At 61.2% G+C, this 13,074-nt stretch overlaps 2 protein-coding genes across 7 annotated transcripts in view; both read left to right on the forward strand.

Moving 5' to 3' along the window:
• Positions 1-49: 49 nt before the first annotated feature.
• Positions 50-7,134, forward strand: TRMT1 (tRNA methyltransferase 1). 3 transcript variants are annotated; one of them, XM_008711729.2, is made up of 17 exons: positions 50-142; positions 444-647; positions 735-790; positions 1,040-1,182; positions 1,349-1,536; positions 3,048-3,163; positions 3,244-3,356; positions 4,128-4,276; positions 4,459-4,545; positions 4,629-4,698; positions 4,782-4,916; positions 5,011-5,096; positions 5,364-5,472; positions 5,559-5,635; positions 6,429-6,548; positions 6,636-6,765; positions 6,958-7,134. In XM_008711729.2, exons 2-17 carry the CDS (start codon positions 463-465, stop codon positions 7,105-7,107), a joined length of 1,914 nt encoding a protein of 637 aa, XP_008709951.2. In that variant the 5' UTR covers positions 50-142; positions 444-462; the 3' UTR covers positions 7,108-7,134. The 3 variants fall into 3 exon arrangements, with proteins under 3 accessions (XP_008709951.2, XP_040485159.1, XP_040485160.1); XM_040629225.1 differs by having other exon boundaries at positions 53-142; positions 363-647; XM_040629226.1 differs by lacking the exons at positions 50-142; positions 444-647; positions 1,040-1,182.
• Positions 7,135-7,578: 444 nt separating this feature from the next.
• Positions 7,579-13,074, forward strand: part of LYL1 (LYL1 basic helix-loop-helix family member) — a 7,512-nt gene continuing 2,016 nt past the window's right edge. The window contains exons 1-5 of one of the 4 annotated variants that reach the window (XM_040629229.1): positions 7,579-8,846; positions 9,101-9,310; positions 10,709-10,800; positions 11,368-11,468; positions 11,658-11,781. In XM_040629229.1, the coding sequence (XP_040485163.1) occupies positions 8,251-8,846; positions 9,101-9,310; positions 10,709-10,800; positions 11,368-11,459 (990 nt within the window). In that variant the 5' untranslated portion in view covers positions 7,579-8,250 and the 3' untranslated portion in view covers positions 11,460-11,468; positions 11,658-11,781. Of the gene's footprint in view, positions 8,847-9,100; positions 9,311-10,272; positions 10,626-10,708; positions 10,801-11,367; positions 11,469-11,657; positions 12,784-13,074 lie in introns of those variants that run through there. The other 3 variants (XM_040629227.1, XM_040629230.1, XR_005834613.1) reach the window with 3 other exon arrangements.

A 13,074-nucleotide genomic window follows, 5' to 3' on the forward strand; every position in this document is an offset into this window, starting at 1 on the left:
CCACCCACTGTAGGTAGCATCACTGATTGGCTAAAATCTATCATGTGACCTGCCCTCCCACTGTGCCAACATGGCGCCGCCCAGGTCCTAATCCGGGAAACGTGCACCCAGACTAATTCGGTCCTCCGCGCCTCGAGCGAGGGTGAGAAAGGCGTGGGTGACGCCGGGAAGGATCCAAGCCAGGGTCGGGCCCGCTTGAGGGCTTCTGGCTTCTCAGGGGCCGGTCTTCCGAAGATGGGGTGTGGTGTCACCTTACCGAGGCCGCAGGGTCTTCTTAATCTTCACGGATGTATAGGCCACCTGGCCCGGGGACACAGCTCTCTGATACTCTTCCTATGCCTTCTCCCGCCCCCCCGAACCAGGCTTGGCGGGCAGAGGCTCCCGCGGATGTCCCGTGTGAGAATCGTTCTGTAACTAAGCCTGACTCTCCGCTCCGCCTGCAGTCCCTATAGAGCCCGATGTATGGAGGGGCAGCCGCAAGAGCTACGGAATCCGGCCGCAATGGAGAACGGCACTGAACCCTGCGGAGAAGAGCGCCCATCCGAGGCTCAGGAGACGACGGTCACCGAGGGGGCCGCCAAGATAGCATTCCCCAGCGCCAACGAAGTCTTCTACAACCCAGTGCAGGAGTTCAACCGGGACCTGACGTGAGCAGGGGCTTGGGGTCAGCTTGGCAGAGGGCAATGGAACAGCAAGGATGAGGGGGGTGTGAGCTAACCCTCCGTCTTCCGCAGATGTGCAGTGATCACCGAGTTTGCTCGCGTTCAGCTTGCGGCCAAAGGAATCCAGAGTGAGTCGAGGTCCACTCTCCTGGTGGGCGGGGGTCACACCGAGCTCGCTCTCTGTCCCGCCCCCATTCCCTTAAAGTCCTGAAAGGCTCCAGCCACACAGCAGACGCTGGGCTCATTTCCTTCAGGCTTTCCCCCTGGGATTTTGAGGAAGATTTTCTTCCCTGAATCTTCTGTATCCTGAGAAATAGGGGGAGGTCTCTCAGAGGGAGCTTTAATATCCCCTGACTTGTGCTTCTGGGTGGCTGCAGTCAAGGTGCCAGGTGAGAAGGACGTGCCAAAGGTGGTCGTGAACTTGTCAGAGCAAGAGGAGGAAAAGGCTGAACTGAAAGAGGGTGCAAACCTGGCCCCAGGAGACCAACCTCGAACAGCTGCGGTGGGGGAGATCTGCGAGGTGGGGCCTGAACATAGGAGGTGGCAGCCCTGGAGTCCTCCAGTAATGGAGGAAAGAAGGCTCCTGGGGCGGGAGAGCTGTAGGAGCTGGGTGGTGGGGGCTCCTTGGGGCCCAGCAGAGGATGGAGGGATCCATGTCAGTGGGGCTTCCTGATAACTCCCAACAGGAAGGCCTTCGAGTGCTGGAGGGTCTGGCAGCCTCGGGCCTCCGTTCCATTCGCTTTGCACGAGAGGTGCCTGGGCTCCAGTCTGTGGTTGCCAACGATGCCTCTGCCCGAGCCGTGGATCTCATGTGCCGCAACGTGCAGCTCAATGGTGTGGCCCACCTGGTGCATCCCAGGCAGGCAGACGCCCGGTAGGTCGCCAGGTAGATTGGGGGCAGTAGAGCCTGATGGCTGGAAGGTGCATGCTAGAACAGGGCCGCCTGGGCTCAAACCCTGAGTCTGGCATATTCTCCCTCTGTGACCTTGGGAGAGTGCCTTAGTCTCTCTGAGCCCCGGGTTCCTTGTCTGTAAAATGAGGATATTAGTATTACAGGATTTGCAATACTAATGGTGTGTTGATTAAATGAGAGCTAATGCTTGAATAGCCAGAAATGGGTACCATCACAGTTTCCATTTTAGACTTAACTTCTCAACCTCTGGTTCTTTTGTTCATTCAAAGAACCAGCGTGTATCTAGTGTCCACAATGTGCCAGGCATTAGTAAACAAAGCAGACAAAATCCCTGACCTTGGGGCATTCACATTCTCTGCAAACAACCACCTGTGAGGCCCGGTGACCGGTTTTTTAGGGCCCACCAGCTAAGAATGATTTTGCATTTTTAAAGGGTTGAAAAGGGTACCACTTGTGGCCCACAAAGCCTGAAATTTTTGCTCTCTGACCCTTTACAGGAAACAAATAGTCTTTGATATGAAAAGTATTTGCTTTCCTGATTGTATTAAAAGCTGATGGGGGGCACCCGGGTGGCTCTCTTAAGCATCTGCATCTGTCTGCCTTCCGGCAGGTCATGATCCCAAGGTTCTGGGATCGGCAGGCTCCCTGCTCAGTGGAGCGTCTGCTTCTCCCTTTCCCTCTGCTCTGCTCTTGCTCTTTCTCAAATAAGTAAAATCTTTAAAAAGACAAAAAATCTGATAGGAAACAAAGACCATAACAAATAATGAGACGAATGAGTAAACTGTAGTAAGCTAGAGGTGGAAAGTGCTGGGGTGGGGTGGGGGGTTGGAGGGCGGAGTGGGGGCTGGAGGAAGGTGGTGGGTGGGTTGCCATTTTAAATAACACGGTCAGGGGCGCTTTGGTGGCTCAGTCGTTAAGTTAAGCGTCTGCCTTCGGCTCCGGGCGTGATCCCGGCGTTCTGGGATCGTGCCCCGAATCAGGCTCCTCCGCTGGGAGCCTGCTTCTTCCCTTTCCCACTCCCCCTGCTTGTGTTCCCTCTCTCTCTGGCTGTGTCTCTCTCTGTCAAGTAAATAAATAAAATCTAAATTAATTAATTAATTAACACGGTCAGGGCAGGCTACACTGAGAAGGGAGCGTTTGCATTTCCTCACCTACAAAGGGAACGATCATCATTCCCAATCCATAGATTTGTCTGGAAGATTATTTGATGAGCTGAACTGCTTGAAATGGTTGTCAGGAGTCTGTTTGCTACATCACGGCTGGCTCTTACTCTGGCCGTTGTTAGACGTGAGTGCACCGAGGCCCAACGAGGAAGAGTCATGCAGTTAGCAACTGGCCAAGCCAGGAACTGAACGTAGGCAGCTGGCCCCTAAATCCAAGCCAAAATGGTCACCCTGAATGCCAGAAAACACGGAGGGGACAGAGCAGGTCCCCGGTGCAGGGGACTGAGGACCTGGCCTTCTCACTCCCAGGATGCTGATGTACCAGCATCAGAAGGCCTCGGAGCGGTTTGACGTCATCGACCTGGACCCGTACGGCAGCCCTGCCCCCTTCTTGGACGCCGCCGTGCAGGCTGTGAGCGAAGGAGGTGAGGCCGTGCTGACGGGGGGCGCAGAGCCGGGCTCTCGGTGTGGGGCGGGGTCCTCACTGCTCGGGTGGTCCCTGCAGGGCTGCTGTGTGTGACGTGCACGGACATGGCTGTGCTGGCGGGCAACAGCGGGGAGACGTGCTACAGCAAGTACGGGGCCATGGCCCTCAAGAGCCGTGCCTGCCACGAGATGGTGAGGGCGCTCCCCAGCTTCCCGGGCCGCAGACCCGCTTAGCTTCCTCCGGGCAGCCGGGGCCATAGCCGTCCCAAGATGTGGAGGACAAGCACGTCTGTAACCCGCGCAGTACTAAGAGCCTGGGGTGCCCGATCTGGTCGTCTAGGGGGCAGTGGTTTTGCCCGGGGTAGGAGCCAGTGCTTATGTCATTTTTCCCAGTATCGTCTGTTTGAACAATTTTCCAAGATTGTTTTTCAAGGTGGTGTTTGGGTCTGGGTTTGGCTTTGAGTTCACATCCTAGCTTTGCTGGTGTTTTTGGACAATTGATCTTATCTTTCCGGGCCTTGGTTTTTGCATCTGTGCAATGGGCGTGATGGTGATGGGTTGCAAGGGGGATTCGAGAAGGCAGGGGCTGGCTGCATCCATGGGCCGGAAAGGAGGATGTCTCCTCTTTGTTCCTTAAGGGCCCTGTCATCAGGTCAGTCTGGGAAGCCGGAACACGGGTCTGTGGAGCACCTCGCACAGCTCAGGCTGCTGTCTATGCTAATCGGAATACGTTCAGTTGCGGGGGCCCATGGGCTCCTTCGTTGTGGGTACCCCCAGCAGGGCCATAAAGAGACACAGACCGTCCCGATTTCATAGATGAGGGAACTGAGGCTTTTGGCAAGGGTCAGGCAGCCGGGATGTTTGGGGCTGGGCTTGGAACCCAGGGAGCTGGGAGCCCTCAGAGTAGCGGGGAGGCCGTGGGGGAGGCGTGGCTGATGCCCGATGCCTGTTTCCCACCCCCAGGCCCTGAGGATCGTCCTGCATAGCTTGGACCTCCGAGCCAACTGCTACCAGCGCTTCGTGGTGCCACTGCTCAGCGTCAGCGCTGACTTCTACGTGCGCGTTTTTGTTCGCGTCTTCACCGGCCAGGCCAAGGTCAAAGCCTCAGCCAGGTTGGTCTGGGGCAAGGAAGGGTGATGGATGGAAGGAGGCAACAGGGCCTTTTGGGGTGTGGGCGGGACATCATCCCGCCCCGGGGAAATGGGGGTCCTAATGGGGGTGAAATTAGCCTGAGGGAGGAGTTGGGGTGCGGGGATCATGCTGGGGACTTCAGGCCACCCCTGCTCCCCCACAGCAAGCAGGCGCTGGTGTTCCAGTGTGTGGGCTGCGGGACCTTCCACCTTCAGCGCCTTGGCAAAGCGTCGGGAGCCTCTGGTGGCCGGTGAGCAAGGGGGAGCCGGGGAGGAAGGGGAAGAGGGGGCGTCCCAGGGTCACTGCTCCCCCCAACCACCCCTCTCCCTGTAGGGTCAAGTTCTCTGCAGCCTGCGGTCCCCCAGTTGCCCCCGAGTGTGGGCACTGTGGGCAGCGACACCAGGTGAGGCGGGGCAGGGGAAACAAGGGGGGCCCTGGGGTTGTGGCTGTCTTGACCCCTCCCATCTGGCCACTGTGTGTCTGTAGCTTGGCGGTCCCCTGTGGGCAGAGCCCATCCATGACCTGGACTTCGTGGGTCGTGTCCTAGAGGCTGTGAGCACCAACCCTGGCCGCTTCCACACCTCAGAGCGGATCCGAGGGGTCCTGAGCGTCGTCACTGAGGTGGGAGCAGGCCATGACCGGGAAGGGGGGGCCCCGCCTGTGCCCAGCCATCCCGCCTCCACCCACCCCACATCCACCCGGTCGGCACTCGCAGGAGCTCCCGGACGTGCCTCTCTACTATGCACTGGACCAGCTCAGCAGCACCGTCCGCTGCAGCACACCCAGCCTCCTGCAGCTGCGGTGAGGGCCTGACCTCTGGGCGCCCTTGGGCAGGTGCAGCCCCCCAGGCCAGCTGTCTCCTGTGACGCGGAGATCCAGCGCGCCTGTGTGCAGGGGCTGAGAACCCAGCTCGGGGGCCGTGAGCCTTGGTGAGGGGGCAGCCATACCAGCAGGATGGCCACGTAGCCGCGGTCGAGGTGGCTCCCACCCACACAGGGCAGCACTGGCTTTGGGGTCCGGCCGCCTACCCCCACCCCCCTGCCAACCGTGGCCCTTCTTGGTCCCCAGGTCGGCCCTCCTCCATGCCGGCTTCCGGGTGTCACTTTCCCACGCCTGTAAGAATGCTGTGAAGACGGATGCCCCCTCCTCGGCCCTCTGGGACATCATGCGATGCTGGGTGAGGGCTGGCCTGACCCAAGGGGGGCGGCAGCGCAGGACATGGGCAGGCCTGCCATCCCCTGACCTTTGAGCTTTGCCTCCCAGGAAAAGGTGTGTCCGGTGAAACGGGAGCGCCTGTCAGAGAGCAGCCCGGCGTTCCGGATTCTCAGTGTGGAGCCCAGGTACAGGCACTGACAGGGCTGCCCGAGGCCAGGGGAAGCCCCCCGTGTGGGCAGACAGCACAGATACCTCCCTACACAGACACGTGCTCATTCCAGTGAGATCCAGAATCTTCCCACTGGCCTTCCCTTCTGCCCCCGCCCTGGTGGGGCCGCATTACTGCCCACCTGCACCAGTGCTGTCGTCTCCGCCCCGTCCCCTCACCCCTACCCTCGCCCCGCAGCAGCCAGGGTAACACCTGTGAGCACCTGAGTCAGAGCCCCTTGGGACTCCCCCCTCACTCACTGGAAACCGAAGTTGTGCCTGTGGGCTCTGCACCCTCTGCCTGCGATCTCCCCTCTCCCCACCTCACTCCCTCCGGACTGGGCCTCGCTCTGACTCCCCAGACTCAGCCCCACCTTACCACCTTTATAAGGGCTGTTCTGTACCTGGAGTGCCTGTTCCCAGGTCCCCCGATGGCTCTGCCTCACCTCCTTCCGGTGTCTCTGACCACTCTGCCTTGCACCCCTTCCCCCATCTCCCTGTTCCCTTTACCCTGCTCTGTTTTTCTCAAAACTCTTACTCGTGCCCGAACACTGTGTGATTTGCTTATTTCTGATTTGTCTCATCATCTCATGCACTGGAACGTGGGCTTTACCAGCGGCAGATTTTAGGCACACAATAGGCACTTGGTAACTTTATTAAATGGATGAGAGTCTCGAGTCCTCCCGAAGCACGTGGAGCCGGCTGAGGCTGGCAGGTGGTCTCTGCACACTCGCGGGCTCTGCCCCTCAGTGCCTGCTCCCGCGTCCCCAGGCTGCAGGCCAACTTCACCATCCGGGATGATGCCAACCCCAGCTCCCGCCAGCGAGGACTCAAGCGCTTCCAGGCTAACCCTGAGGCCAACTGGGGCCCCCGGCCCCGCGCCCGGCCAGGGTGAGTGAGAGCCTGGTGGCGGTGGGACTTGGGGGGGGGGGCACGAAGGCCAGATGGGGGGTCCCAGCTACTCCTCTCCCCGCACAGGGGCAAGGCAGCAGGTGAAGCTATGGGGGAGAGACGCAGGCTGCACCAGAATAAGAGGAAGGAGCCAGCTGAAGACCCAGTCCAGCGGGCTGCCTGGCTCAAGACATTTCCCTGTAAAAGATTCAAGGAGGTGAAGCACCCCTGCCTCACCCTGCAGCACCCAGGGATCCCCCTCCCAGCAACAGGACAAGGCCAAGGGGCAGGCTGGGCCGGGAGACCTGGGGCGGGCAAGGTGTGGGGGTGAGCTCCCCATCCAGGAGAAGGACCCAGCAGAGGCTGCTGGGCTCTGGGCCAGGGTTCTCACCCACCATCCTCCCACCAGGGCACCTGTCAACACGGGGACCAGTGCTGCTACTCCCACAGCTCCCCCACACCCGAGGACACTGCTGAAGTGGCCCCCGGCGACCGTCCAGAGACTCCTTCCCAGAACCCTCCTGGGCCTGGTGTGGCCACTGGTCCAGGAGTAGACTGAGCCAATAAAGAGATGTCATCCCTTCAACTGTCATTTGTCTGAATGAGAAGGCTGCCTGGGGTCTGTCTGTCCATCTGCCTTAGGGCCTCTGTCCATCTCTGCAGCGACATGTCTGGAGTCTCTTCCTCTGTCCGTTTGTGGGTTGTTGTTGTTGTTTTTTTAACTCCCCAAGAGAGCTCCGTGATTCTGGGGGTTTGTTTGCCCCTGCCTGACTGAAGTGTTGTCTGGGGTGTTCTGTCTGGGGGTGGGAGGAGGTGGGAGCGGACCATCCGCAGGTGCGGTGGGAGCGGTGGTCTGTCCAGGTGCAGCACGAGGCGCTCTGCCACCCCGTTGCGGGTGCCTGCAGTTCCCGAGGCGGCCACGGGGCGGCAGCCGTGTCCTCGTGCCCGGGGGGGCCTTCACACACCGCCCCCCTCCCGGCAACACACCCCCTGTCGGCAAGCAGGCCGGCTCTCCAGTCACCCAACCCCTACCCTGCCTCGCCTCGCCGCCAGGTTTCTCTGGCCGAGCTCCCCGCGGGCCGCGGTGGCGGAAGCCGGACCGGAACCAGGCGCCTTGTGCATCCGCTCCAGACCAGGTGCTTCCTGCTCCGCGGCCCCTCAGGCGAGCAGAGCGAGGCGCGGGCGGGCCTGCTGCTTCCCCTCCCCTCCAGGACAGAGGGTTAGCAACGTTAACGGAGAAGCTTAGGGCCCAGTCCCCCCCTCCCCCCCGTGGTAACTGTGGGGCCCTCCCAAACACCTTTCTCTTCACTTCATCCCCATCTGTAAAATGAACCTAAATCCTAGAACCTAGCTTGTAGGGATCATCAGGTAACTCGTGTGCTTGGAGATGAACTCTTGTTTCCCCGGGGCCGCGGGTGGGTGGGTGGTGGACTGGTCCTGGGCTCCGCCAGATTCCTGGGAGGCTGGGGAGTGTGGGTCGGCGTGGCTCCTACTGGGCCCCAGCTAGACACACCTGAGGCAAAGCAGGACCGGCCCAGGTGGGAGGGCACTGGAGAAAGGGATAGTCTTGTGCCTACCACCAAGCTATGGGGGGGGGGGGGGCTCCCTTCCGCGAGGCTGCAGGCCAGCGTTGAGCTCCATCACCACTCCCAGAAAGCTGCCCAACGCCTATCACCATCCTCCCCTCCACCCCGAGTGGCCGATGATGTGGGATGAGGGCCAGAGACCACCAAGCTGGGCCTGTGTGCTCTGGTGGCCTAGAGGATCGGCATCCTGTGGGGATGCGCTGGGGGCACCTATTGTAAAGCTTGGCCATCCCTGGCCCCCTAAGAAGTCCCTCCCAGCCGTGGCACTTCCTCTCATCCTCCTGGGCCTTAAAAGGTGGTGTGGACACCAGGCCTGGGCGCCCAGGACACCGGCCCTGGCTGGACACCCAAGGGCGGACTGTAAGAACTGCCTTCCCTCCAGTGCCCCCGTCTGGGGTGGGGGTGGTGCAAAGCCTGGGAGGGGTGGCGTAAAAAGAGGAACCAAGCAGGGTGAGGAGAGGAGGAGCAGCAGGGGGCCCTGGGTCACGAGGCCCCAGCACTGCCGGAAAGGGCTCTCCTCCACCCCCATCAGCACGGACACTTGGGCAGGGGGTGTTCAAAGCCGGAGGCGGAACCCAAGCGACACTAGAGGCCGCGACTTCCCTGCCTCGGTTTCCCCTCTGCGTACATCCGGGTACTTCACTCCCAGCCGTGCACTGGGTCGGGGTCCTCAGAGGCCCGAGGCCACTCCAGTGCCTGGGGGCGACGGAAGGTGAGGCCCTGAGGGGTGACGGCCCGGTCCGTCGCCGGCCGGGGGCGGGGCTGTGAGGCCCGCGCTCGGAGATCCCCGCCCGCCGGTTTCCTCCGGGGTCAGCCCGGCTCCTTATCAGGCGCGGCCAGTCGGCCAGGCTCTTATCTGTGCCGGTCCAGCATCCTCCGGCGCGGCCAGGGGTGAGAGGGAGGAAACTGGGCCGCCGGGGGCGGGGAGAGGGCGGGCCGGCCTGGAGCAGCTCACTTTCCCTCGAGGGATCCACGCAGCCGTTGCCGCGGGCCTTGGGAGCCCGGGAAGAGGCGCGGCCCCGACGCCGCTGCCGGGAGGGGGCGGCAAGCTCCCAGCGGCCCTGAACGCAGAGGCCGGACCGATCGGGGCCACGGAGCCTGGCCTGAAACCCAATGGCATCCTGGCCCTGAAGGACAGAGCCAGGGCACTCACCAAACAGCAGGATCAGTGCGGGGGTAAGAGGGGAGTCCGCCTGAAGGTGGGGGATCCTGGGAGTGCCTGCATTCATTCATTCGTTCGTTCATTCATTCATTCATTCATCGGGGGAACCCACTAAGTGGGAATCCAGGCCAGCTTCCCCAGGGCCTAGGTAGGGAAGACAGGGCAGAGGGGCCAAGAGTCCCAGAAGTTGCTGGACACTGCAAGTCACAGGGCCAAACCTTCTAAGTAGGGTTGCAAAGGAGTTGATGCTGATCAGGGTAGGAAATGGGGTGTGGGGGACACCAGGAAGGGCCAGAGAAGGATTAAGACACGCCTGTATATTCTGGGCAGTGGGGTCAGGGTTTGGGATTCTGGGTCAGCATTTTTGATTATAGTGTCAGCGATGGGGTTACAGGGTTAGTAAGGGGGATATTTTCAGTGGGGGTGGGAGTCAATGGAGTGATTATGGGGGACTTTCATGGTGTGACATGGAGGCAATGAGAAGAGCCCCCAGGGTCATAGCTGAGGGCCACATGGTCAGCTGGGGCGGGGGTGGGGGATCAGTGAAGGGTCAGAGTCAATTGTAGAGGGATTCTAAGGTCACATGGTATCAATGAGGGGGTCTCGGGATCATCCTGGGGACCGCAGGATCCATCACGGGTTCCTTCCTCAGCCCTCTCTCCAGGTTCCAGGTGAGAAGGGATTCTGGAATAAGGGAAATTTGCTCAGAAGCTGGGCAACTGAGGCCCTCGTGGGTCACAAACAGCTCAGAGATGGTCCTGCCGAGCTCAGGGCCGCCCAGAGACTCATTGGCTACCACCTGCCCTTGTGTCAGACCCCCCTCCCATGTCCTGGTGGTTTCTGAGCCCACCTGCCTTAACGCACTGAACCACCCCCCTCCCCCGCCCTTTCCCTCTCCTTTGAGGGCTCTGTTGGTCTGAGGGATGTGCGTGGCATCTGATTCCTCCCTCCCCGCTGGCTTCCTTCCCTCCCACAGGTGAGCACCCCCTTGGGGTCCATGTGCCCGCCCCAGGCCCAGGCAGAGGTGGGCCCCACCATGACTGAGAAGGCCGAAATGGTGTGTGCCCCCAGCCCAGCACCCGCTCTGCCCCCCAAGCCTGCCTCGCCTGGGCCCCCGAAGGTGAAGGAGATGGGGCACCAAGGCTCCTCACCCCCCAGGCTGCCCCCTGGCGTGCCAGTGATCAGCCTGGGCCACACCAGGCCCCCAGGGGCAGCCATGGCCACCACGGAGCTGAGCGCCCTGCGGCCCCCGCTGCTGCAACTCTCTACCCTGGGAACTGTCCCACCCCCCCTGGCCCTGCATTATCACCCTCACCCCTTCCTTAACAGGTCAGTGGGGGGCTGGGGCCTGGGGGGAATCCCGGGCCAGGGTCCTTGCCCACAAGGCGTTAGTGACCCACGACCCCTTACAGCCTCTACATTGGGCCGGCAGGACCTTTTGGCATCTTCCCTAGCAGCCGGCTGAAGCGGAGACCAAGCCACTGTGAGCTGGAGCTGGCCGAGGGTGAGTAGGGGTTCGTGTGCAAATCCATCTGCTGGGGCTCCTGTCTACCACAGGGAAAGGTGCTGCAGGTGCACACAGACATACACAGGACAGCCCACACGGGGACTCAGTACGCAGGTTACACCCATGTGCAAAACCACAGACCCATGGCCAGGCCCACGCAACCACAACCACCCAACAAGCCACAAAGAGTCATGGCAAAATGCACCATGGCATGGGGGGCCACAGAATGACAGCCCCAATAGAATGCACAGCCACGCAGGAAACAGCCACAGGACAACAACCACACAAGACAGCCACACAACCACAGCCACTTAGGACCATGGCCACACAAGAGTCAGCCACAGAACCACAGCCACACGACCACAACCACCTGGCAATGATCAGACACAACCACAGCCATTTAGATATACCAGGAATTCACCCAAGACACAGACAGGACCACATGCACACCTAGGGAACTTCTCAGACCCACATCCACCTCCAGCCACATACAGGGGTACACTCCAGAATGAGGACCGCAGGGACGGCTCCCCAGACTGACAGCCACAGGAAACTTTTCCCTAGGAATCTCAGCCATTGACATAAAGGTGTGGACAGTCAGAGATACAGAAAGCCTCAGCTGCCTGCAGCCCGAGCCTGTGATCGTCCTTGTCTAGGCTGCCGGGGTGAGTGGGGGTGGGAGCCGGGTTGCTCACTAGCAGGGGAGCTACACGTGGATCCTACTTGGGGATCGTTTGGATGGAGAGAGCCCCAGCCTGTGTGGAAGTTCCCAGGAGGGTTCTGGGTTCCTGAAGCCAGGGCAGGAGGGGGCGCCCCCTGGACCTCGGTGCCAACCCAACCCCTCTTGTTCACAGGGCACCAGCCCCAGAAGGTGGCCCGGCGTGTGTTCACCAACAGCCGGGAGCGCTGGCGGCAGCAGAACGTGAATGGCGCCTTCGCAGAGCTCAGGAAGCTGCTGCCAACGCACCCGCCCGACCGGAAGCTGAGCAAGAACGAGGTGCTCCGCCTGGCCATGAAATACATTGGCTTCCTGGTGCGGCTGCTGCGCGACCAGGCGGCCGCTCTGGCCGCAGGCCCCGCCCCGTCCGGGCCCCGCAAACGGCCCGCGCATCGGGGCCCCAACGATGGCGCCCGTCGCGGGCCTTGTCGCAGGGCCGAGGCAGTGGTGCGCTCGCAGCCCGCGCCCCCGGCCGGCCCCGACGGCGGCAGCCCCGATGGGGCGGCCCGGCCCATCAAGACGGAACGAGCGGTCGTGAGCCCTGAGGTGCGGTGACCTCCGCAGCGTTGCCTCTGAGCCGAGGGGCACCGGGAACTCAGCCCAGGGAGGTCGAGGAAAGGGCGGACGATGCCCTGCGACTGCTCGGGAGCGAACTCCCCCGAAGAGGGACCAGTGAGGACGTCCCCAACAGGGAAAAGGGCCCGGGGGTCTGGAAGGGCGACTGTCGCCCCCAAAAGCCCTGCAGACATTTTTTTTTTTTTTTTTTTTTTTACATCACCCACCGCCCGCTGGAAATGGCCTTTCCCGCGTCTCCCTCCCGGGGACGAGGTCCGGGAACCAACATGGCAGACAGGTCATCGGACTAAAGTGGTGCCTCTTTTTTCGGGGCTGGGGTCACCGACAGAGGTGGGGAGGGACTGGGGAGTCTTTGCCCTTCTCACCGGCGCCCCGCTCCTGGACCGCGTCCGGGGAGACAGAATCGACGCCACCGCCCACCCCACCAATCCCGAACCGGTCCCCGTACGACGGCGTTAGCGAAAGCGCGGGCGCTCTTACTTTTGTTTTTCTTTATTTCTTTATTTCACATACACATTAGCCATTCAATGGAGAAGCCGGAGAGAGTCAGGCAAAGATGGTATAACAGAAGCGCAGTGACGGGGGCGGGGCGGGGCGGGGCGGGGCGGAGAGGGAACATACGGGCTGGCTGCCTACTTGCATTCCGCTAGGACACTGAAAACCCAGAAAACAAAACAGACAGTAAACTACCCTTGTTTCTTATGTATCTCAGTGCAGAGACGGGGGTGGAGGGCAGAGAGAGGGGGAGACCAGGCTGAAGGAGGAGGAGCGGAGGGACAGGGGACGCTAAGGGGGAAGCACACCAAATCCATTAGTACTATATATAGAGATACTCGTATATACTGCGTTTCTTAGCCTAAGAAGAAACTTGTTTGACGGGACGGGCGGCCTTCGCGGTCCGCGATGCTGGTGCTGGTCGGGCGCACGGATCTCCCGGGAGGGGCCGAAGCGGGGCTGGCCCAGGCTGGCTTGGGGGG

This window comes from Ursus maritimus, unplaced genomic scaffold (genome assembly GCF_017311325.1).
Source record: "Ursus maritimus isolate PB19 unplaced genomic scaffold, ASM1731132v1 scaffold_14, whole genome shotgun sequence".
NCBI classification, from domain to species: domain Eukaryota; kingdom Metazoa; phylum Chordata; class Mammalia; order Carnivora; family Ursidae; genus Ursus; species Ursus maritimus.